The sequence below is a fragment of the Branchiostoma belcheri genome, unplaced genomic scaffold (genome assembly GCF_001625305.1).
Source record: "Branchiostoma belcheri isolate BF01 breed outbred unplaced genomic scaffold, Haploidv18h27 scaffold6, whole genome shotgun sequence".
NCBI lineage: Eukaryota > Metazoa > Chordata > Leptocardii > Amphioxiformes > Branchiostomatidae > Branchiostoma > Branchiostoma belcheri.
Window position 1 is genome coordinate 495,463 of NW_017804242.1, and position 26,351 is coordinate 521,813.

At 40.6% G+C, this 26,351-nt stretch overlaps 1 protein-coding gene across 1 annotated transcript in view; it reads right to left on the bottom strand.

Annotated features, from left to right (window-relative positions):
* The window catches only part of LOC109482197 (transient receptor potential cation channel subfamily M member 3-like), a 73,579-nt gene that overhangs the window by 39,943 nt on the left and 7,285 nt on the right, over positions 1-26,351 (bottom strand). Inside the window, exon 3 of the mRNA XM_019784892.1 lies at positions 23,062-23,300. Coding sequence (XP_019640451.1) covers positions 23,062-23,142 — 81 coding nt within the window. The 5' untranslated portion in view covers positions 23,143-23,300. The remainder of the gene's footprint in view (positions 1-23,061; positions 23,301-26,351) is intronic.

A 26,351-nucleotide genomic window follows, 5' to 3' on the forward strand; every position in this document is an offset into this window, starting at 1 on the left:
CCTCTGGTCTCTCAGTCACTGACGAAAGCTAGTGGATACTAGCTGAAACGTCTGACGTTTTCAAAATCATATCCAGTTGCTTGAGTAACTGTTTTTTGGCATAACATAGGCTATGCTCAGACACAGACATCACGGACTGTTTGAGCTTACTGTCTGCTTATCTGTGTGATGGAAAACTTGTATGTAACATTACTACAGTGATTGGTTTGTTTGAGGGAACATATTTGATTGCATACATGATGAATACATGATTGTATACTCTGCATGAAAACATACTGACTGCAAGCACTGTATCTCTGAAGACACAGATGTATGTATCAGGGGCTGTCAGTTTATCTTGGAGACCAGTAAAAAGTTGGGTCACCCTCTGGGCAATAACGTAACATAATGTAAGTACATTGATTGGTTTATTTGAGGTAACATACAGTACAGTGAGACACAGATATCACTGGGACTGCCTGTCTATCTGTGTGATGGAAAACTTGCATCACCTTTAAACTAAGCAGAAATGTATATAACATTACTACAGTGATTGGTTTGTTTGAGGAAACATTATGGTACATGATTGTATACTCCGCATGAAAACAGTAAGTTAAACATACTGACTGTGAGCACTGTATCTCTCTGAAGACACAGATGTATGTATCAGGGGCTGTCAGTTTATCTTGGAGACCAGTAAAAAGTTGGGTCACCCTCTGGGCAATTTATAAGGTAAATATTAAATGTAGTACAGTGATAGGTTTATTTGAGGTATAGTGTATGTATATATGGTACGCTGCATAAAACATACAAATTCACACATCATCTCTGGAGCCATATATTTGACTGTCTGCTATCTTTGTGACGGAGACTAGGGTCACCTTCTGGGCAGTATATACAATGTGTAACTATAGTGATACTCAGGTTTATTTGAGGTAACATACCAGGTGTAGAACAAATTTCAAATGTTGAATACAACTTTGAACACAAGAGCACACAAGCTGCAAGTCACAAAAGCATGAAACGCAAATGCTAAACCAGTCCTGTACTAATAGTTTATCAGAATAGTATGGCTACAAATTGAATGTAATGCATTCTAAGACACTAGCAGACCACAGAATTGATTGTATTTTAACGTAAATGATGGGCTCATCTGTTCGGCATATTTTGCCCTGCATGCACTGAAAACTAAAGTGAGAAAACATTACCAAGAATCGCTTTCAATGAAGTATGAAATTGCAATTCAAGTCTTGCATGTTAAAGTGTCTCTTGAAGTGGGAAAATGCATTATAATAGTAAACTGTTGATGCATGGCAGATCAGCTACAACTAAATCATGTAGGACGACAAATTGATTTATATTTAGGCAACACATTCTGCTGAAATCATTTAGTTAAAAAAATATTTAATGTAATGATTATGTCATTCATTTACATGTACATTTGTATAAATATATCAGGTGTCATATCAATATACTAAGTATGCCTCGTTCAATGACACCCCCCCCCCAAAAAAAAGAGCAACCTGAAGAGCATGTCCTTTATATCTGGATTTGAAACAATATGCTGAATAGATTTATATACATACAGACTGTATTGATAGAAAAAATTAGGCATATTTTTTTTTCTTTTCATACAACATGGCAGCCACATAAAGACAGTCTAAGGCTATTGTATTGTGATTCTCAGGCAATTATATATATTGAATACATGACATTGTATACAACAGTACTGATTCAGAATCACAATACATAGACTCTAGATCAGGTACACATGTATCTGTGTCCTGGAACTATCTGACGAATGTTTGCATTTACCTGCAGGGCCAGACTTTGCTGACGGAAAAGCGACAGTCTCTCAGTCAACTGGAAACTGGACAGGAGAGCCTCTGTACTAAAATTCACTGACATTGTACTCAAAGGAAGTGATATTGTATATAACAGTATAAGTGGGACTTCTGGATAGAGAAGGAATACGCTCGTAAGTTAGCTGTCACCTACATGTAGCCAGTCATAAAACAGGCACAGACTGGCTGGTCCCTAGCTATTGTTGATGTTGAAATTTGAGCTGTCTCTTTTGTGTTGTACCATAATACTGTCTACCTGTACTAGTGACCACCTCTATATAAGGACCACCTGGCCACTGACACAGTCAAACCTGTACAAGTGACCACCTCTATATAAGGACCACCTGGCCATTGATACATGTATACAGTCAAACCTGTACAAGTAACCACCTCTGCATAAGGGCCACCTGGCCACTGACACAGTCAAACCTGTAAAAGTGACCACCTCTGCATAATGGCCACCTGGCCACTGACACAGTCAAACCTGTAAAAGTGACCACCTCTACATAAGGACCACCTGGCCACTGACACAGTCAAACCTGTACAATGACCACCTCTACATAAGGACCACCTTGCCATTGATTTACAGTCAAACCTGTACTGTCTAAGGACATAGTTAAACCTGTACTAATGATCACCTCTCCATAAAGACCACCTGGCCATTTATATACAGTCAAACCTGTACAAGTAACCAGCTCTACATACAGTGTAAGGACTACCTAGCCAGTGTGACTAATTTTGGTGGTCGCTTAGATAATTTTTTCCATTGACACTTTGTGAGGATTCAAAAGTCTTACAAAGAGTGCTTACAAAGCAACTACCTGTCCACATAGACTAGGTTTTATCAGTCCCCCTGAGCGGTCTTCTTGTGAAGATTTGACTATCAAGGATTCAACACTGCAAAGCCTGAGATTATTATGCAGACTCTATGTCTGGTAAAGCAGAGGTTTGAGCCTACATCAAAAAGGTCGACAAGTAGGAAATTTTCCACTGAGAGGGCGCAACAGAATATTTCGGAAAACACAATCTATCATCTCTCCCAAGAGATGGTACAAAGGGGCCAGGTGAATCCGTCTATCTAGATAATTTTTCCCACTGACTCTTTAGAAGCACTCCACTCTATAGCAACCACCTGTCCACGTAGACCAGGTTTTATTAGTCCCCCTGAGTGGTCTTCTTGTGCAGGTTTGACTGCCAAGAATTCAACACCGCAAAACCTGAGATTATCATGTAGACTTTATGTCTGGTAAAGCAGACGTTTGAGCCTACATCAAAAAGGTCTACAAGTAGGAAATTTTCCACTGAGAGGGCGCAACAGAATATTTCGGAAAACACAATTGATCATCTCTCCCAAGAGATGGTACAATGGGACCAGGTGAATCCGTCTATCTAGATAATTTTTCCCACTAACTCTTTGTATGCACTCCAGTCAATAGCAACCACCTGTCCACATTGACTAAAGTTTTATCAGTCCCCCTGAGCGGTCTTGTTGTGCAGGTTTGACTATCAAGGATTCACTACCATAAAGCCAATGATTGTTATGTAGATTCCGTCTATCTAGATAATTTTTCCCACTGACTCTTTGGAAGCACTCCAGTTTAGAGCAACCACCTGTCCACATATAGCCTAGGTTTTATCAGTCCCCCTGAGCGGTCTTCTTGTACAGGTTAACTTTTGACTGCCAAGAATTCAACACTGCAAAGCCTGAGATTATTAATATGTAGACTCTATGTCTGCTAAAGCAGAGGTTTGAGCCTACATCAAAAAGGTTGACAGAAGTAGGAAATCTTCCACTGAGAGGGCGCAACAGAATATTTTGTAAAACACAATGGATCATCTCTCCCAAGAGATGGTACAAAGAGACCAGGTGAATTTGTCTATCTGTGAGTTAGAAATAACAGGTTTTATCAGACCCCCTAAATGGTCTTCTTGTGCAGGTTTGACTGTCAAAAATTCAACACCACAAAGCCTGAGATTATTATGTAGACTCTATGTCTGGTAAAGCACAGGGTTGAGTCTATATCAAAAAGGTCGACGAGTAGGAAATTTTCCACTGAGAGGGCGGAACAGAATATTTCGGAAAACACAATCGATCATCTCTCCCAAGAGATGGTACAAAGGGACCAGGTGAATTCGTCTGTATGTGAGTTAGAAATGTCAAAGTGGCAAGTTAACAGGGGTGTCCACAGAGAGGAGGTTTTGGGCAGTTCTCTACACATGCCTCTGTGAAATGCCATCAATTAAGAACCTCTCAATTAGCAAGGAATTTATAAATTCCTGGAAATGAACATTGACACTTGCCCTGGTGCCATCCGATTTGTAACGGCAACTTCAAAAAAAATCAGGGTGCCATAACAAATTGGATGGCTACCGGGCAGTACATTGACACATGGGAGAGACTTGCAGCAAACATACATGTAAGTCGATAATATAACATCAACTTTGGAGACAAGAACTTAAGAAACAGTTACACAAGGAGGAAGAAAAACTGAGACTTTGAAACATTGAAACTTCAAACTTTCGACTTGCTTCGAGTTTCAGACCTCTAACTCAGACTAGCCCTGTATAAGTAGATTGTGTATAGATTTTGTAGTAAACTGCAGTCCTGCGAGAATCTCAATCGCCTATACTAAATGTCAAAGAGTCAGGTTAACAGGGGTGGCACAGTAGGGAGGGCTGTGTGGCCTTTCGTGCTCTACATGTGCCTTTATGCATCAAATTGGTTTAGCGGTAATACCTTACAATTTCAAAGGTTATGATTTGCAAGTCTGGGTTTTACTGGGCTGCAGCAATCCCGTCTGACTCGACTGGATGGAGTGGGTGTTCCTTGTCGTGGGCAATCAAAACGCCCCCTCCCTAAACTACCACAGTCATGCAGAAATTAGAAGAGTTGGGTTAGACCTGGGAAGAGCAGAGGAAGCAAGCTGGATAGAAGATCTAAGAGAATGGCTGGCTGTGCTTGCTAAAATGAGGTGAAAATAGAAGATTTCCGATGTAGATATCTAGAAACGTCTACCACCAGACATGTGCACAGACCTGGATTCCGTCAAGAGACTCTTGAACAATTATATTAGAAAGAAAGAACTAAACGAATGGAAACAAACCATACACCAGCCCTCTGACCGTGTGAATGCATTTTGTACCCGATGTATAATATGTAAAATATGTGTATAGACTTATTAGGACTTTAATGTAAACTTACTGTATCTTTGTTATAGATTTTGTGTGACCCTTATAATTACAATGTACCTCTTTCCTCATGCGTGTACATTGTAACTACAGTGAAAGTGTCCTGCAGGTCAATTTGAGCTCCTCATGAATAAAGACTGGTTCAAACAAATTAACATTACAATATCATGTATGTCTGCATCAAGGTTAGGCAGAAATTGGATTTTCGCCTTCCTGTACCCTAACAAATGACATCGTTAACCGACCAAGGCAGCTTCTTCACAAGTTTTACAAATCGATATCCTACAAATACATGTACATAACTGCAAGCACGTACACCCAGAGTACAGTAACATGTTAACTTCAAGATAAGGTAAGATGATGTAATAGTTGGCTTTAGTTTTAAAACCTTCACGTGGGCTGTGCTGGAAAGATTTGTCTATGGTTGTCAAAGATAGGGCTACGGAACACTAAATATTGCCATTTTATGACGTAAAGTGACCAGGTTGGCCACTGCCTGTTGTAGCTCTCTTAGGGGAGAAAACTGGGTACAAATCAACCCGGCTTAGAGGAATTACAATGTACCTGCTTAGCCTTAGGGTAACTTACATGTACGTCAGCACCTGTCACATTCAGAAACTTTGCATTTCAATTTTGCTGCATAAGTGTTGTCGTGAGTGAGTATTACTACTCTAGAGTATTATAGTAAGCTTCAATGATTCAGTTAGTTTAACTTAGTTACCATAAGTGGTCTCCTGTGGCTAGTTAGCCTGGTTACCAAACCTATTATAGCTCCCGAGTCCTATAGACATCCCCTCCGCAAATAGAGGAGAGGATGTAAGACTCGGGGAGCTATAATAGGTTTGGTAACCAGGCTAGTGGCTAGTGCCCATGTGTAAGATGTATTCCGACTATCAATAATTCTTAGGCCAAACTGATTCGATTGTATCACAATGGATGACATCTCTGGGCACCCCAAAATTGATGCGAGCTTGCGGGAAAAGTTGCCTGCGCCTTCACTCTGAAATCTAAATGATCAGGAAAGTTGAACAAAATAATGCCTGAATACCACAATCATTATGTTATACAAAACAATGAATTATTATTCTCTGTTCTCTTGTTCTTTCAAATCTTCTTTGATTTTGGAAGACTTGTTGAATAAAGGATGAAGCCCTAATTTGAGGCCTGCTTTCCTTCATCTGGCATCTTCTCTTCTTATTTCCTTTTCACCAGGTCTGTCATCAAGTACTGAAGGAAACAATGCCGAGCCCAAGGAAATTGGTCCCCCTCGACCACGAGGGACGAACAAGAGAGAAAGAAACAGTTTGCAGGGCTCAAAATTCATTTTTGGAATAGGTGCACCCAACCTAAAAAATTGGGTGCACAAAAAATTTTTTGAGTGCACCATATAAAACAAAACCTAATTGTAGGTCTTAGTGCTCCTCTTCTGAGCTTGAATCTAAAATGAGAGCTAACTTCAAAAAATCTTACAAATTACAACATTACTACAACAAAGATTTTATTATTTTTCAGAGAATATCCGGTATACTATTATACACTTCTAATGTTAAAAATTCCTACAAAAATATTTGGTTGCACCCACAGAAAAAAATTGGGTGCACTACTCCAATTTTGGGTGCACTAAGGTGCACATGCACCCAGTATATTTTGAGCCCCAGGATATTGGTCACCTTCGACCACAAGGGATGAATAAGAGAGAAACAGTAATTGGGAGCAAACTTTTTTTTAAGGACAAAAATTCATGGATCATCCATCATCAAGTCACCGAGGACTTAATCGATTTTTTTCAAAAATCTTCTTCACCCAGTCTGTGGAGCCTCCTCAGAACTTCAAACCCTCTGAGATGCTTCTTCCTGCACGTTATGAATTTCAAAACAAGAACAGTCAATTTTAAAGGTGAAGGACTCTACGGCCAGAAAAAAAAGAAACTAGAGAAGTAACATTTGCAAAGCAAATGAATAATGTTTACCTTCGGACATAGTCTACTACTTTGGACAAGGTCTACTTTCAACTGTTCTTACTCGAACACATTCACATAGTTTTTACATGATACTGCTAGTAAGCTATATGGTGACAGGAGCAGAGCAGACCATGAAAGTGCAACATTATGTAACCCAGTATAACCCAACACCAGTCACCATGGTGACAGATGTCAACAAATCATGTAATAAATTGCTCAGGTCAGAGGTCACTGTTTGGAGAAGAAGAAGAAACAGAGCAAAAACAATATGTTTTCCTTCGGTAAACATAATGACCATCAAGGATGCCAAAACAGCCGACTGGCAAGCACTTTTTGCTGTTGAGCCTTAATGCTTATTTATGAAATGTTGAAATTGGCCTGCTGGCTGCTTTTCAGCTTCAAAGCTCCATCACCTAAGCCTTAAGTTGAAGGACGCTACCGCAAAAAAACAAATTACATTCAAGGACGCTAAAACATCACTTTTGGCAAGAACGCTTCAAGGACAGTATTAGCCTTAGGATGCTATTAACAGTGTGTTAGTCACGCAGCTTCCAGCATCACAATTCGTCACCTTGCCTCAGATATACCTCAGTAAGCTGCTGAGTCTATTACAACATAAGAAATCATGTTCAAAAGTGTCAAAACACTCAACTGACAAGGAGGTAAGAGTGCGTTGGTCACAGAGCTCTTAGCATCACAGCTCACAACCTGTGTCTCACACCTGTAAGCCAGTGAGTTGTTATAAAACAAAAGATGATGTTCAAAAATGCCAATTGAAAACACTCCCCTGGATTGAACCATGCTGGGAATTTAAGCAAGGAGGTATAAGGGTGCGTTGGTCACACAGCATTATAGCTACAGTATGATAGATTGAATATTTCTCACATTATTAGTGGTAATGTGCTACAGCGCGTTGGTCACAGAGCTAACAACATCATAGCTACAGTGTGAAACATGGCTATAACATTATTGTATATCAACATTTTTCACATTATTGGTAGTAACGTTCTACAGTACGTTAGTCACACAGCTCACATCATACATGTACAATGTAGCTAGTGTAATATATCAACATTTCTCGCATTATTGGTAGTAATACTATACAGTGTGATAGTCCCACAGCTCCCATGTACTAGCACGATACACTGTACATCAACGTTTTTCACAGTATCAGTAGTAACATGCCTCAGCGTGTTCGTCACACAGCTCCCAGCCTCCTAGCTCCATCACTGGAGGCTGTCACACTTTAGAGCTGCCTCAGGGTCTGGGAGACTAAAGTCTTACACGCTGAAGCCGTCTGACGCCCTTCTGTGTATCTTTTCATCCAGGCGATCAGTCTTGCTTTAAATGAAGCTCACCACAAGACTCTGAGGCATGTCCTAGATACTGTGTACTTAACTTGCAGAGAAACAATGACATAAACACATTGTTGTGCTGACGTAGCTTTGCCTGTTCTTACCTAGGGTTCTAGTACTCTGTACTTAACTTGCAGAGAACAATGACATACACATATTGTTGTGCTGACTTATGACGTGTTCTCACCTATGGGTTCTAGTCAGGACTTTATCTTAGCGTGATGGTACTGGCAAGGGAGGAAAGCTTTTGAAAGGCGCAAGGTAACAAGTTGGTACCCAAAGAGGGACATGATTCTTTCTAGCCAGTATTTAGTTCAGTCTTTTGTAAGTTTGGAGGGTCATACATGTATGCATGAGCATAAATGTTCTGACACTATAAGTAAAACGCATGTCATTAGTAGTAATGTGTACATCTAAGTAGGCAGTGCTAGGGATAAGGCAGACCTTTTATTATACATTGTCCATCAACATAAGCTAGACTGATGGATTCTTTATCCCTCAGATATCTCACTCTCTCAGACATCATAGTCAGCAATACTTAAGTGCTAGTTTCCAATCTAGTCAGCAGAAGTCGGCCCATCTTCACATCACGTTTCCAAGCAAAAAAAATGAAAATGGTTGGGACATATTCATTTCATGAACAGCATGGCAGGAAAATCCACAGGCATTTTGGCTTGACCGGAGCAACAGAACATACATGGCTCAAAATACTGGGTGCATGTGCACCTTAGTGCACCCAATTATTTCTTGTAGGTGTTTTTGTACATATTGAATAATAGTATGCAGGATATTCTTGGCATCTAGTACATGTAGTACATGTAAGCATCAGAGAAATAATAAAATCTTTGTTGTAGTACTTGTGTAAGATTTTGAAGTTAGCTCCCATTTCAGATTCAAGCTTAGAAGAGGAGCATTAAGATCTGTAATTATAATTTATTATGTTTTGTTTTATATGGTGCCTCAAAAAAATTTTTGTGCACCTAATTTTTTATGTTGGGTGCACCAGTGCACCTATTCCCAAAAATGAATTTCGAGCCCTGACATACATTATTGTATACTAGACTGTAGCTGAATAATTTAAAGATACTTCAAATAAACGTGATGGAAGTCTAGATTGGGTGCCAATACTGGTCATGCCCATGTCTTCTGTGGTTTTCTATCCAATTTGATTGTGATTCTCAGACCACAGTCAGATGGAACCTGGGTGCCATCCAGGGTAATAGAGGTCCACCTGCATTAGATGGTCGCATGATTTTCTTTAGAATCAGTCGCTATATACTCAGTAGTTGGAACTGTGCCACGGCCTATCATATTATATACATGTAAGTACAAAATATAAATCATGCAACTGGATAAGTTCTCCAAAGAGTGAGACGTTTCAGATAGAATTCGGTATCTGTCATTGACTGGGAATGAAGTTTTACAGTACATTACACAATACTAAAAAAACTGTTTTACCTAACTTTACCATAATGCGACTAGAATACGGATTGACGATAAATGTAACAGTTTTTTTCAGCAGTTAAATCTGCTGATTCAATAATATTTGATATGCAATAATTGGTACAATAATTTAGAACCAGATAAAAATAATTGTGAAAGGTGTAAGACGATAAACCAGACAGTGAGTGTGAGTGTGTAGTGACTGTGTTACACATCTGTCATTGACAGTGGCTGGTTATGGCTAATCTTCTTGAGAGCTTGTAAGTTGTACATGTGGCTGTTTACACTTAACTTAACTACGTGTAGGCCTTTGTTAGTGCAGAATTGCAGAAATGAACAAGTTTAAGAATTCTGATTCTCCCAATTCTCCTGACTTAGAGCTGTGGGTCACCAAGCAGCTAGCTAGGGTGGAAGGGTTGTTAGAAGCGTGATGCAGTTAGGTTTAAATTAATTTAGTAAAACGTAAGGTGCTAAGGTGACTGTTGCTGTCTAAAGGCTACCTTGTCGGCCAGGTCCCAGTGGAGTTCGTTCCGTGAGTGGTACCCTGAGCTGGGCGTGCTCATGGCGCGGTCGTCTGTCGTGAGTTCCTCCTCCACCACCCGAAGGGTCCTGGCTTCCCAGTTTATAATCATAGACAAGAGGTCCCTACAGTCACATTACAGACAAACTGCTGGAAACTTCAGCATACGCAAGCTACAAGCAGAGCTTTTGGTGGCTTCAAGATGACAGGATCAAAATGGCAAGTACAGTATCAAAATGGCAAGACAGGGTCAAAATGGTGCGGTCATCTGTTGTGTTTTCTTCCTCCACCACACGAAGGGTCCTGGCTTCCCAGTTTATAATCATAGACACGTCAGGTCCACACAGTCACATCACAATATCCCACAAACTTCGTCTCCTAGCAGATCCTTTGGTGGCTTCAAGACAGTATCGAGTCATGTAACATGTAAGAGTCGGTATCAAAATGGCAAGACAGACTAGGGTCAAATTGGCAAGTCAGGGACAAATTATCCAATACGTTTTGCCTGGCAAAAAAAATAAGAAAGAATATCCTAATAAAAATGCCAAAAAAGACATAAAAAAAGCCGAAGCCTAAACCTCTGCTTGGAGAGTACAGCAAACTTGTAGCGTTGCGAAGACACACAAGTTAATAACAGTCTGGACTATACAGTATTGCAGGTGGGTTGCGCAATGCAGGGGAATGCTGTTGTACGAGGCAGACGGTTAATTCAATAAAGTGATAGGATTGCCGTCCCCCCGGGACCCTGCTACGTGCAGGCTAAGCAATAATGCTGCTGCCTGTCGATAGCTGGCGACACGGCGTGGTAAATTGGGCCAGACATGACGGGGAGTGGAGACTTATTGTGGTAGAATGATGACTGGAGAAAAGCAAGATACAATGTATACAGGTGTCACTATCACTAGTATCAGTAACTAAAGATGGAGCTCCTTGAAATAGTTACTGTAACAGTCAAACTGTACAACTTATTACATGTGTACAGTACAAGTGACCAGACTCCCCGGTCCAGAGTAAATTGGGCCAGACATGGTGGGGAGTGGAGACTTATTAGGATAGGTGGTGGGGCAAAGTGAAATGACATGAAGAAAAGTATGATATACATGTGTCAGTATCAGCTGTAGTATCAGCTGAAATACAATTATGACAGCCAATTCTGTACAACTTACTATCAATTTATTGACCAGAGCAAATGGGCCAGACATGATGGGGAATGGTGACATATTGTGGTAGATGGCTGGAGAAAAGCAAGATACAATGTATACAGGTGTCACTATCAGTAACTAAAGATGGAGCTCCTTGAAATACAGTAACAGTCAAACTGTACAACTTACATGTATTACATGTGTACAAGTGACCAGACTCCCTGGTCCAGAGTAAATTGTGCCAGACATGAGGGGGAGTGGAGACATATTGTGGTAGATGGCTGGAGAAAAGCAAGATACAATGTATACAGGTGTCATAATCTGTAACTAAAGATGGAGCTCCTTGAAATACAGTAAACAGTCAAACTGTACAACTTATTACGTGTGTACAAGTGACCAGACTCTCTGGTCCAGAGTAAATTGGACCAGACATGAGGGGGAGTGGAGACTTATAGTGGTAGATGGTGGGACAAAGGAAAATACACGTGTGGAGAAAAGTATGATAATATATGACTGTGTCACTATACTTGTATCATCTGTAGATGGTGCTCCTTGGAATACAGTAACAGTCAAACCTGTACAACATACTACTAGTGACCATGACACATGTAAATTAGGCCAGACATGGTGGGGATTGGAGACTTATTAGGATAGGTGGTGGGGCAAAGTGGAATGACATGGAGAAAAGTATTATACATGTGTCAGTATCAGCTGTAGTATTAGCTGAAATACAATTATGACAGCCAATTCTGTACAACTTACATGTACTATCAATTTATTGACCAGAGTAAATTGGGCCAGACATGATGGGAATGGAGACTTATTAGGGTTGATGGTGGGGCAACCAGCTGGCTAGAGAAAAGAAAGATGCCAGTGCATGTAGTTCGAGCTCCTTGAAATACAGTAACAACTGTCAAACCTGTACAACTTACTACAAGACTAAGTGACAAGACTCCCCAGTTCAGAGTTCAGACCAGACATGCTGTGAAGTAGAGACTTATGGTTGTTGGTGGGGCAACCTGGCGGGGGAAAAACAATATTTGTAGTCCTTCTTGACATTGGCTCCCTCTAGCAGTTTGTTACCAAAGTGCAGTCATCACAATGGACCAGGCTGTGCTTCCATGTGTGAAAGATTATATATTTCCACTCTCGCCAAGGTGATCGATTAAGGATTGGGTGGAAAAGACCTCGGCGAGCTAGTGTCGAGTGTCTGCTCCCTGTCATAGATGCGACTCTCACAGTGAGTGTGGGGTGGGCGGGGGGGGGAGATTTCTTTGCGTCCCCGCTCATTTCCGTCCAGCTTTCTCCTTTCTTGCGTCCTCTTCCCTAAAGACAGTCTGGGTACTGAACATTAGGGTCGACTTGGGGTTCGCTACCCCAGCCTTTAATACTGGCCTTGATTAAACACACGCGACCTATACCCGAGGACCTATCTCTAGCTGTTCCTCTTGTTCCTCTTCCTCGTCCACCCCTCTATTACTTATTACCTCGACCTGGCGGCTCATACTCGTACCTCCCGACGTTGACCCGCCAGCGCGTGCGGCATCGATGGCCAGCTGCCAGGCGTGGGCCTCCCATGACGCCGCCGCTCAAGAAACTGTGAATTTCCCGCCTACCCTTAAAGTAAACCATCAGTGTGTCTACATCATCTACCCTGACGCCCGGTACTCGCCGCGCCGAGTTCACGTCGCTCTAGTTACCAGGCTACTCACGAGACGGGTTGTACGCTAACCCCGCTACCTTCTCTCTGTCGCCCCGCTTCACAAAACTGATGAAGTATGAGGGGTTGGTCACATGGCCTGACATCTCGCTCAACAAGAGTCTCGCGAGATGTCAGTCCATTGTGACGTAAGTGGGAATAATTATATATTTCCACTCTCGCCAAGGTGATCGATTAAGGATTGGGTGGAAAAGACCTCGGCTACGCTACAGTGATCAGGTGCCTTAACCCCTGTCATAGGCTCACTCTCAAACCTCTTCCTCATTATCCCCCAATCCTTATCCTTCCCATTCCTTACCCTCTCCTCTCCCATTTCTTACTCTAAGTGTCACGTAAGGCAAAGACACTCAGTAGGCCAAGACACGTAGACACACCATGAGAGGGTAGTCTTCTTTTCTTTTTATTCAATCTCCATTTAATGTCTGTGGAACTCGCCGGCCTGGGGCACAATTACTGAGTCCCCGAACTGTAGTCACTGAGCCCTCGCTCGCAACAAGCTTGCCAGCAGTTCTTGTACTACTGGCCGTGGTCCGTAAAGGAGCGGGGCCCGTTCCAGACCCATTTACCCACTGGTAGCCGACACCCTCTCTTCCCAGAGCTTCAGTGGATCAAGGGCTACTTGCGCCTGCTTTCCAAACTGGGATGATGACGGTATACGTGATACTGGATACACACCTGTTTCTAAAGCACTTCAATCTTATCTCATCCTCAAGTGTACCCCAAACTCTCGGGTACGGGTACATCTCCTTCGGTTTCTCTAAATCTAAAACGGTAACCCTTCCGTTTACTCAAATATATGTCGGCTACCTTAAGTAAATTTAGGTCTGGAGGGGCCCTCGCTCGCTTCCCGGGCCACCAGCCGAAGCTATATGGTGGCGGCAAACCCAGGGGAAAGCACGCACGGTCCACGAGTTAGGGCTTAGCCAGCCATAAAATGCCAAAACTAGGTAGCTATCTCAAATACATACAACCGAAAAATTGTAGTACTTAAAGCGCCTTCCTATGCGTTTACGATACATGTACGCATCTCCATACGACGTACAAACAAAGAAAAAATGACCCATTGCAAGGCCAAACCAAAAGGTCAATGGCTAAAGGAAGACGACCGAAAACTGTCCCACCGTCTCCCCTTCGTGTTCTGCTATTGATAGTCTTTATGGAATACGACCGAAAACTGTCCTATTGCCACCCTCTACTGTCGGTTGTCGCTATGAAAGACGACCGAAAGCTGTCTTACCGTCTCTCCTCCCGCTGTCGATTGTCGCTAGGAAAGACGACCGAAAACTTCTCTACTGCCTCTCCTCCTGCTGTCAGTAGTTGCCCAGTGACCAAAGACGATCAGAAGACTACCGAAATCTGCCCTCCGTCTCCAACCCCCCTTGAGGTTGTCGGAAACCTCCACGCATAGGGAGAGCGAAACTATTCCGTTTCCCATGTAACTCGAGATTGTCCAACAACCTCTATCCCCCGGGAACGCGATAAGCCATAAAACTGTCCAATAGTTTTACGCAATAAACTTTGAGACTGTCCGACAGCCTCTACCACTACTGATACCTGACACTGACCTTCAGTTTCTCGCTTCGAGATTGTCCAACAACCTCTATGCACCGGCAAAACGATATGCCATAAAACCGTCTAACAGTTTTACGCACCAAATTCTGAGACTGTCCGACAGTCTCTAAAATTTCTGATACACGAAACTGTCCTACAGTTTCTCGCTTCGAGATTGTCCAACAACCTCTATCCAGGGGAAGCGATATGCCATAAAACTGTCCAACAGTTTTACGCCCCAAATTCTGAGACTGTCCGACAGTCCCTACCACCTCTGATACACGAAACTGTCCTACAGTTTCTCGCTTCGAGATTGTCCAACAATCTCAGAGAAGCTCCGCCAACACCAAAAGGAAACTTAGAAAAAAATTGTCCCACAGTCTTTCCCCGAAGTAGGCCTCAGGTTGTTCCACTACCAGCCCGATGCCCATCCGTTGATTATCCGACAATCTAGCAAACGCATGGCCAAACGGAACAATTGACCAAAATTTCACAAAGTTAACTTTCCCTCCGAGGAAACGAGCCATCAACGCTTAAAACAAACGCAAAGGGGAAAAATACGAGACTGTATAGAAGTGTGAAACACCTCGAGGTACACACACGTGATTCCGGGGCGGACACACGCAAACATAAGGTCGTAAAATGACGGAGGCAAAACTCCTACCCACGGCGTCTCTGCGTTCCGTGCCGGGACTCCCTGCGGGATGGCCAGTGCCGGCAACGCGGAACTGGATCCCGAGAGAACTGTCAGTATCTTCGGGATGCCTGCTCACTCTGTCTGGTGGCGGCAGGGGATGCAACAGCGCTACCGCCGGGTCACACTCCCGTTCCGCCCGGGGCGGCAAGACGCTCCGCCCGAGGCGGGAAATCCCTCTCGTTCGCGGGCTGGCTTCCACTCGTGGTCTGCGTTGTACTCGCGTTCGGAGTCGCCACAGTGTTCCTCCGGGAGTCTGCAACTGTGAAATAGAAAAACACGTTACCCAGAGGAAGAAGAATAGCACACGTACTTATCTGCCGAGGCATGCACGTGCGCGCTGCCACGTCGACAAATCTTTATCTAGCCTGAGCTCCGAAATACTACCCAACAAACCTGTTTCCTCGAGACATTACCACAACAGTACCTTCTAAACCAGGTAACCAACGCGGGAATTCTGCATGGAACCAGAATAATGCTGCCACCGCCGTAATCACAGAAAAATGGCCGGATCAACCGGAGCTAAACCACACGCTACCTTCGCTGGGGCTGGCTTCACAAAACTGATGAAGTATGAGGGGTTGGTCACATGGCCTGACATCTCGCTCAACAAGAGTCTCGCGAGATGTCAGTCCATTGTGACGTAAGTGGGAATACACCAGATATATAGCCAGCGTAGTAAGTCTGGTAGAGACTAGCTGAATCATGTGATTGTCGGCACACCTGCAGGAGCTTGTATTGAAGAGCCACTCGTGGATAAGAATAGGACCGTTTAAGTTTTGTAATGTTTTCTGTGCTTTCAAGTATTAGATTGCTCCTGACCTACTACACGCTCTCATTTTGAAACTTCTTACAAAGTTTACCTAAAGAACTTTTAAATGGAACATGCATCAAAATGAACCACATAATTTTATCGTTTTCCCACTCTAATTCTTTTTCTAAATTTACTAATCAATAAAATCCCTATAGCTGACATGGAAGATGTCATTTTGTACATTAGAAAATGTACAAAACAGACAAGACAGACACACACTCAGTAAAACTTAAAACCATGACTACTAAATTGATCTTGAATCCATAACTTGTGCATGTATCTACCTTCAGGAGGAGCAATTCTGCATTCTGGGTGAGAGTTCCGGACAGGTCCTGGAGTGCGGTGAGGAGTTTGTGAACAGATTTACGCCGAGTAGAGCTGGACTTACGTCGAGAAAAACTGGACGGCGGAGGCGCCTCCGTCTCCTCTGGCACTGACTGAGTCTTGTCCACTGACAAGTCCTTCTCAACACCTTCTTTGCAGTTACTGTTACTGTAGTGATCAGGCATCTTCATGTACAGCCAAATGAATAAATCAAAATTTGATGTTGCTGTGCTATCCCTCACGGCTTAACTTACAAAATGTAGCTTGTCCATCTGACATCTGACTCCTCTGACCTGATTCTGACCAAGGCAAATATAAATTTTATTTTGGGTCTGTCAAAACAGTAACAATACTAACATCGAGATAGGACTTGTACATGTACAGTACAGGGTTTTTGAGTTTAGAGTGTAGAAAAGGCTATGTGCAGCTCTACTGTGTCCTGATCCTTTTAAGCAATCGTACATTGTACTAATCGTAAGTAGTAAGATTTATTGACACCTGAAGTACATGGATATAACATTTTCTCTAACATTCTGAGTGAAGTCCAGAATAGAACCTGCGTTTATCACCATCATCCCCCACAGAGAGGGTCTGATCATGTTTCAAACACATTCAGGAAAGACAAGAGGAGAGTGGTCTGGGCCGGGCCATCTATTTCTGGTGAGAATGTAAACATTTGTGTGTGTGGAGCTTGGGAAAAATGACACATGGAAGGCCAGTATTGTACACAAATGTACATATGATATAGGCCAACTGAAGCCTACAAATGTAAGTATTTTATGGTCAGTCGTCTACATTCAAGACACACTCATGACGCATTTTCTTTTATCTGCAACCAAACAGGCAACATTTATGGCGAACATTCAACACCAGGACTGTTCAGAGCTTAGCCTGCCGGGTCATGCACACATAAAATGCTGTATTATCAATATGATAACAGCGACAAACTCTTTTAACCTTGATACCTTGATACTTCTACAGGAGAGAAGGCTTCTCTTCAGCCTGTTGTGTCCTGGTCTTCACTCATACTGTGTACTTTCGTCTCTCCCAGTGATTTTAAGATACAAACTTTGTACTACAATTTGTTAGTATTAAATTATATGCATGCATGTGTTCAGATTTTTTCCATAGAGGACACCAATAGTCATCAATTGGAACAATTAAGAGCAACAAAATTGCATGGAGCATACACTGTAGATATAATTCTTCATTTGCTAATGAGTGCCAATGGGCCATTTATGGTCTGACAATTTATCTGACCTACAATGTAATCAATCGTGTTCAGTTTTTCCATAGAGGACACCAATTGGAACAATTAAAAAAGCAGCAAGTATCATTGCATGAAGCATAGATATAATTCTTCATTTGCTAATGAGTGCCAATGGGCCATTTATCTGACCTAATTATTTGATCGTAATTGACATATGATGGATGAACATCATCAATTCTACATTGATACTTCTCTGGACCTGAGTTATTGCTGTAACCTACATAAATAAGCCAGGATTTCCGCACTGAAAGCCCTTCGGTATGAAATAATAAGAATTCTTCCTGTAACCCAGAAAAAACAATATCCCTTAAAGGGCTTGAAATACTGGGTGCATGTGCACCTTAGTGCACCCAAATTTAGAGCTGTGCACCCAATTTTGTTCTGTGAGTGCACTGGTGCACCCAAATATTTTCGTAGGTTTACGAATGTAAAGATGTTAAATGTATAGTACAGTACAAAAATACATATTCTGAACATCTAAATGTCAGAAAAATAATGAAAATTGTTGTAGTACTTTTAAAACACATTTAATTTTTGCTGACATTCTACTTATTTTACCTTTAAAATATGGTGCACCCAAAAAATTTTTGTGCACCCAAATTTTTAGGTTGTGTGCACCAGTGCACCACTTCTCAAATATGAATTTCGAGCCCTGCCTTTCATGTATGGATGATAGCAAAATGAAAAATGGATCAACTGCTGACTGAGGCTTCCTTATGACCTGATTCCACAACATGGTGCTTTTCTGGACTGAATATTGCTGAGTGTAAATTAAACTTTTAAGCCAGGATTTCCTCACTCACAACCAGGCTTCAGGTGAAGTAATAAAAGTCTTCTCAAGTGTTCTCCCATAACCCAGAAAAGTAATCCCTCAGCTTCATGTACATCAGAATCTGATGATACCAGATGAAAACTGTCTCCACAACTCTTCAAGTATATATACTATTAGTTGTAAACTATATGCTAGGATTTGCACATTGACAGGCCTTAAGATGAATCATTATAGTCTCCATCCTATAAACCAGAAAAATAATAATATCCTGTACTGATGTAACATACATGACACCAGACGAAAAATGCCTCTTCTTTCTGACCGGATTTCATGATATATGTCTACTAATATTTTATGGTCCAAGTATATATTGCAGCAGCTGTAAACTTATATGCACCAGGATTTGCTCATTGCCACCCCATATTTCTTTTATGTATAAAGATAAATCATTTAAAGTCTCCTCACTGTAGTCTGGAAAAACAATATCCCCTTAATATATACAACTTAAACATGATTATGACACCTGTCCAAATGAAAATGTCTCCACCATTGATTCAAGATTCTTTCTGGCCTGATTGTATGACATTAATTGCTTTTCTAGACTGCTGCAAAATCCTACATACATGTACATGTATATACAATTTCCTCTTTGACATCTCCTTCAGGTGAAATACTGTACAAACCAGAAAAAGCAATATCCCTTCCATACAATATATATACAGTATAATAAATATCAAATGAAAAGTGTTTCCAGTACTGACTGTTCTTTCTGCTTCACTGCTCCAGGCAATCATGCATTACCAACATACAATCTAAATGACAACTTTGCTGTTATTATGTGTCAACATGTATTCCCATTCTTAATTACATCGTAGTAGTACTGTAGCTATTTTAATAGCTACAGTACTACTTAAAAGTGTTATGGCAAGTGTGCAAGTTCAAGGTTTATATGGTTTAGTTTAAAATACATTTGTACATGTATCAAGATATCTTCCAAGATATACATTTTGCTATTTATTGAAAATATAGACTCTATTGCTCAAGATGTTTATAACTTCACAATGTATATGGCATCAGTTACCTAAACGTAACTGCCTGTCAGTGAATGGTCTGTACAGATGGTTGGTTTGATAACTAAATAACTTGACAAGTAACCTGTGGTCTTCAATGATGACAAACTCAGTAAACACACTCAATCAAAGCTTAGCTCTATGATATACACAATACATTAAGACTTTATGACTTAGTAGTTACTGTAGTGATCATCTATCTCACAGCTCTGCATCAAAAAAGGCATGTTACAACACTGCCACCTCTTTCAGTATCTCCTGGGAGGTACAAATGTACATGTGAGACACAGCTCGCACAATGCATTAAGACTTTATGACTAACTAGTAGTGATCATCTACCTCACAGACATCTGCATCAAAGACATCTACACACTGCCACCTCTTTCAGTATCTCCTGGGAGGTACATCTGAGACACAGCCTTGGGAAGGGCACCTACAATGTACGTTTGTCTGCTAATGTTTCATATTAATGGTAAACTGGCTTTAGGTGTAACATTCACGTTTTGCAAAAGTACATACACATGTACATGCTGGGTAAGACCTAACTAAAAGGTTTGATCCACGATGTATTTTAGCTGCTTTATCTAAAAGCTACCCATTAAGGATGACACAGTGTCATCTCTTTCAGCAGCAGCTAAAAGACATTTGAAAAGAGCCAGACACAACCTTGGGGAAGGTATACATTTAATGTGAACTTGTACCTGCCCTGGAGTTTAAATTCAGTAAATCTTGAGTGCAAAGTAGGGGTCAGTAGGTTGAGTGAGGAAATAAATTGTGCAAAGTACTTTCACCAAAGGCACAATAAATTACGAGTCTTCTTATACTGCAAGAAGACTCTTAAGACAAGTTCAAAGTTCTTTGGCAAAAGTAAGTTATAGAGATTTGGCCTGTGCATCAGTGACCTGCAACCCCACTTCTGAATCATTAAACCTGAACTGAAGGGACACAGAAGCTGAGCAGTGTAATCCCTTTACTATACCATTAGGGATTCGAACCAGAACTTTTAGATTCTAAACCAACAACCCTAACCACAAGACCACTGTAGCTAAGAGTAAACCTCAACTGGGTGCACCGAAGGGACACAGGAGCTGATCATGAGCAGTGTGATCCCTGCTCCATGGAGAATGTTTTATCAGCCAGTAAACTGTCTGGGGTTATCAACAACATCAGACCTCCATTTATCATAACTGTGCAGTATGCTCGCTGGGACCTGCCAAAGTACAGACTGGCAATATGAATGTCTATCGGCAACTAAAAGACTGAGGAAATCTTTTCTGTTTCAGGCAATAAGCCTCAGTAACCAAGATTTGTAAATAGTAGTCCGCCTCTATTTTAATGGACCGACCTACAAAATTTTAAATCTATTTAATTTTAATCGTCAATGTCATACTTTTTAATGTGTATCTCTTTCAAGTTTTTTAATAAACACTTGTGCTATTCAGCCAACAATGCACATATATATATGGCTGCCAATGAATGTGAATAAACAGTATCAGTAACTATCATAAATTACACTCAGTCTGACTGACTTTCAGGCAGCGTTACTGATTTTTTAAATTCAATATATATAGGCACAATATATTATGGCTAGATGATCACTGAATGCCAAATTATGCATAACTAGTTTCTGATAACATACTTGCTAATGATTGGGAAAATCAGTCATACCATTACAATCCAATCTATCGTTAAATAGTCTTGGATTGCACAATGTTATTGAATAGTAACATTATATACATGTAAATATTTACTTACTGTACAGAATTAAACTATTCTGAAGTTAAGTTGAAAAATCTTTAGGTCAAAGACCTGGATCTACAAATGTACCTGGTTCAAGTTGATGATCTACAAATATAGTGAATATTTTTACAACAAAAGCTAGAAAAAACATAAGGAAGTACATAGAACTGGTTTGTTAATGAAATCAATAATATTTTACATGCACAGTGGCATGCACAGCGGAAAATTCAGAATGTTGCTCACATGAGACTAAAGTTACATGTAAGTAAGGTGACAGGAGGCAAATCTACTCCTGATGAAGGCTTATGGGAAACCATAGTGAGAAACACTCCTGGGGCTTACCAGGGATCAAAGATAAAAGGTACAAATGTATACAAAATCATTTAGGCTGGAACAAGGTGGTTTTTGGTTCTTGGTTTTTCACTCATCTGAATTTTTTTCAAAGATAAATTGACTGTTGCCAAATAAAATATCAGATGTTTTCAAAGGCAAGCAGGCAAGAATCTATTTATTCATTAAAAGAAAAAAAATGTAATTCTTTTAATATTTCTGACTGAGTGGCATGCCATTACTTTACAGTGGGGACCTGGAATAACATCTGTTGATATGAATCATCATGCACACTAATTTTTTAAGTTCCTACAATGTATATGTTTTTTTTTTTTTTTTCAAAACGTAAACCAACTGCACCCAGCAGAAAATAATGTCTGCTTAAAACAATATCAGTATTCAACTTTTCAAGTTTTGCAAACTACATTCACGAAAGAAGAAGTCAACTTGTCTTATCCTCATCTTGCGGAAAACAGAAATAAAATGTTACTAGCCCTACAATATGATTGTAAGTAGCTAAAGTCCGGGAGTCAGAAAAGCTGAGACGATAAACTGTTCTGGCTCACAGTCAGAGTCACACAGGATTTTGTACTACAGAATTCCAGGAAGGATGAAAATGTGCAAAGGTTAGGTGTGACAGGCTGTTCAGTTTGATATATAACCAGCTTCTGCTGCACCACGTACCTTTTAAGCTTGTGTGTTACGCTAAAGGACAGTTATACTGGCTGTACAGATACAGAAGGTGGTGTGTTACACTAAAGGGCAGTTATACCGGCTGTACAGATACAGATACGGAAGCCGGTGTGTTATGCTAAAGGGCAGTTATACTGGCTATAAAGATACAGAAACAGAAGCTGGCACTGTGCCTGGGACTGAGAATGTGTCAGTCCAAGGCCACACACAACCCATGGCACTGCTAGAATCTTCCAGTAACAGTCAAACCTTGCTTGACTGTCATCAATATGCCACAAACAATCAATATACTAAATGCTGCTATCTTACCAAATAAAGGTAGAAATAAATCTGTCCTGTTATAAATAAGAAATCCTTTGTCTGAAGCACAATACATGTATGTAAATATTATTGGTGTTTTCAATAATTGATTTTTTTAAAAGCTGTACAGAAATATGTTTATCTCACAGATTACAATGTACTTACAAGCCATTGTCATCAATAAAACTGTAAACAATGGTCATATAAAATGCAATGGGGTCTTACCTTGAAATACAAGACTAGTACTACATATTAAAACAGTTGAATTTGGATCTGCCAAAATTTGACAATTTAGCTCCTTAAAATAACACATTTCTAGCATATAGAAATTGATGAACGTCTTGAACTCACCTCGATGACACTGGAGGCCCGTAGCAGGGACCCTCCAGAAACGTGCCGCTGCCTCGCCGTCACCTGCAATTCCATCGCCATAGTAACTGAGAGAACAATCCCGCTCCGCACCCAGGACTCCTGCCACCATATTAGTAGTACAGCAGTCTGCCATCCACGATGGGTTCTGTCTTCTCCGCAAAGTTTAGCCTGTCACTTCTGGAAACGACTGGATGGAACTGGAACTGCCTCGCTGCAACCTGGAAACATAATCGTTTAATTGGTTTGTTATGTCGACAGTCAGAAGTGCTATATATGGACAAATTTAACGCCACATGATCTACGGGTGGTTCTGAGCTCACTTCTGGAGACAACTCGATGGAGCTGCCTCGATACAACCTGGAAGCATAACTGGTTTGTTACGTTGACAGTCAGAAGCGAGCTATATATGGCAAAATTTATCGCTACATGATCGAGGGGTCAGGGTTAAACATCAGAGTAGACACTGATGGTTCTGAGCTCACTTCTGCAGACAACTAGATGGAACTGCCTCAATACAACCTGGAAACATAATCGTTTAACTGGTTATGTCGACAGTCAGAAGCGCTATATAAAAATATTATGGAAAATCTATCGCTACATGATCCAGGAGGTGGTCAGAAGGGTTATACGTCAGATAGTTTTGAGCTCACTTCTGGAAACAACTCAAGATAGAACTGCCTCGATATATGGAAAATTTATCTCTACCGGCATATCTGGGGGAAACATCATTCTACACCGATATCGATAGTTCTTAGCTCACTTCTGGAAACAGCTAGATGGACTGCTTCGATACAACCTGGAAACGGTTACTCAGTGTTACGTCAGCAGAGCTAGTCAGAGCTGTATAATGGAAAATTTATCGCCACATGATCTGTGGGGGGTCGGAGGGTTAAACACATCTACACCGACTGAGTTACACAACAGGGGACTGACGTCAACCTGCAAATCCCTTGCTGGCTCTGGTTCCTGTTTTCTGACAGATATTCAAAATATTGAACGTCACACAACCTTCAGGTATTATAGTTACTGTGGCAACAAGTCGTATTGACCAATAAGCTACAAGTCGTGCTGTAATATTCAAATAAATTATAACCTTCTCTGTCTTGCTTATTAACTGAATCTTTATTTGCATGTTCTTGCCCATGGGGCTAAATGCATTCATCAGAATGTAATGTTACATGTACATCATACTGAGTAACATGATACATAGGATATCAGAATAACGTAAAAGTTTTAACTACTAGCTATAGAGAATAAACTAATCTAAGCCTTGAAGATTTCTTCTCTCTTTCGAAAGCAATTGGAGATAAATTCACATAGTTTTTCTATTGTATGGTCATTATACTGGTAGACATTGTGGTAGATATTCCACGAGGGAAAAAAGTGAGCGTCACAATCTTCCTGGGTGTATTTAAACACTGTCTGACAACAAGTCGTATTGACCAATAAGCTACATGTACAAGTCGTGCTGTAATATTCATAACTATAACCCTCTCTGTCTAGCTTATTGTGGTAGATATTCAACGAAAAATATCGAGCCTAGCCAAGCTATAGATCACCTTCTCTTTACTAATTCTGGTAGATATTCAAAATACAACGAGGGAAAAAATATCAAGCATCACAACCTTTGATTGTCTGGCAACAAGTCGTATCGACCAATAAGCTACAAGTCATACAGCAGTTTAACCATCTCTTTTCCTATTCTGGTAAATATTCAATGAGGGAAAAATATCAAGCATCACAACTTTCAATTCTCTGCCAACAAGACTTATTATTAGCCATACCAACCAAATAAGCTACATGTACAAGTCATACCTCTCTCCTATTCTAGTCGATATTCAATGAGGGAAAAATATCAAGCTTCACACAACCTTCAACTGTCTGGCAACAAGACATACATGTAGCTGTATCACACTCTCTTTCTTACCTGTAGTTTTGGTAGATATTCAAAATACAACGAGGTAAAAATATCAAGCGTCACAACCTTTGATTGTCTGGCAACAAGTGGTATCGACCAATAAGCTACAAGTCGTGCCTGTAAGCCACCCTAGGGTAATACGGAATATCAAAGCTCCACAATCAATGCAGCTTTCATCCGAGGTGTTTTCATGCATAGCGGGTGGTATACTAACAACATTACATGTATCATAGGAATCAGCCTGTCAGGCCTAGGAAAAAAAACGTTGTGTTTCCTGTTTCCCAACCGACCCTAGAAAAACCTGCGGACCCTAGACTTTTTGGGGGGTGGATCCCTGCAAGGGACATACTTTTCGAGCTGATAAAAATTTTCTAGCTCCATGATCTGACACCTGAGAGATAAAACATTGTACAATTAGTTTTCTAACATTGACATTGAAAATAAAAGTGTCCTCATGCAAGGTTTACTATAATGTTACACTGTACTGTATAAGTTGGACCCCTATATAGATATCACTGGAGTCTGAAAAAAGAAAAACAAAGATAATCCCTACCTACAGACCCTAATTTTTTCCAGACTGAAACAGGAAACAAGAAACACAACATTTTTTTCCTAAAGGCTAATCACATAGGTACAAACCTGCTTCAACGGGTGGTGATCTGTGAACTATGAGCAATACAGAAGCCAATACCATTATTGATATTCTTTATCTGTGACTGTGGGCTTACATAGGATTGTGCAAGAATGCTCCTTATGCATGCAACTTGAATCATCCATTACAGAAAATGGAAAATCTTTCCAGACATGTTTTTAATGACTGTAGGCCAGCGTAAAATTGTGCAAGAATTCTGTTTTTTGTGCTACCGATAAATGAATCTCTTCCTGTAATGGCAAATCTTTCAAGAGATGCATTTCAAAGTGGGACTTCTGATGGGGTAATGGAAAAATAAAAATTTTACTCACGATTCTTATCAAAGATCCAATAACCAAGAGCAATTTAACTGTTCAGATTTGATTTCAATAAATATTATTATTCAATAAGGATATCTAATAAAAAAAGACTAAAATTCAGTAGAAATTGCTCATAATGTTTACACATTTTGCAATATCCTTAAATGCATTTTGGAGTATTCATAACTACATGCAGCTTAATAACATGACTTTATGTAATGAAATTAATAATATGATTTCTCAATCACTCTCTCCTCTGTGACGTGCATACTAATGATACTAGACATTAATCATAGCACAACTTTATAAAATATTATATTTCAAACACACATGACAAGGACATACAACTGCTGAGGGCCAACATTCATCAGAATTCACTGTTTAACTTCAAGTACAGAAT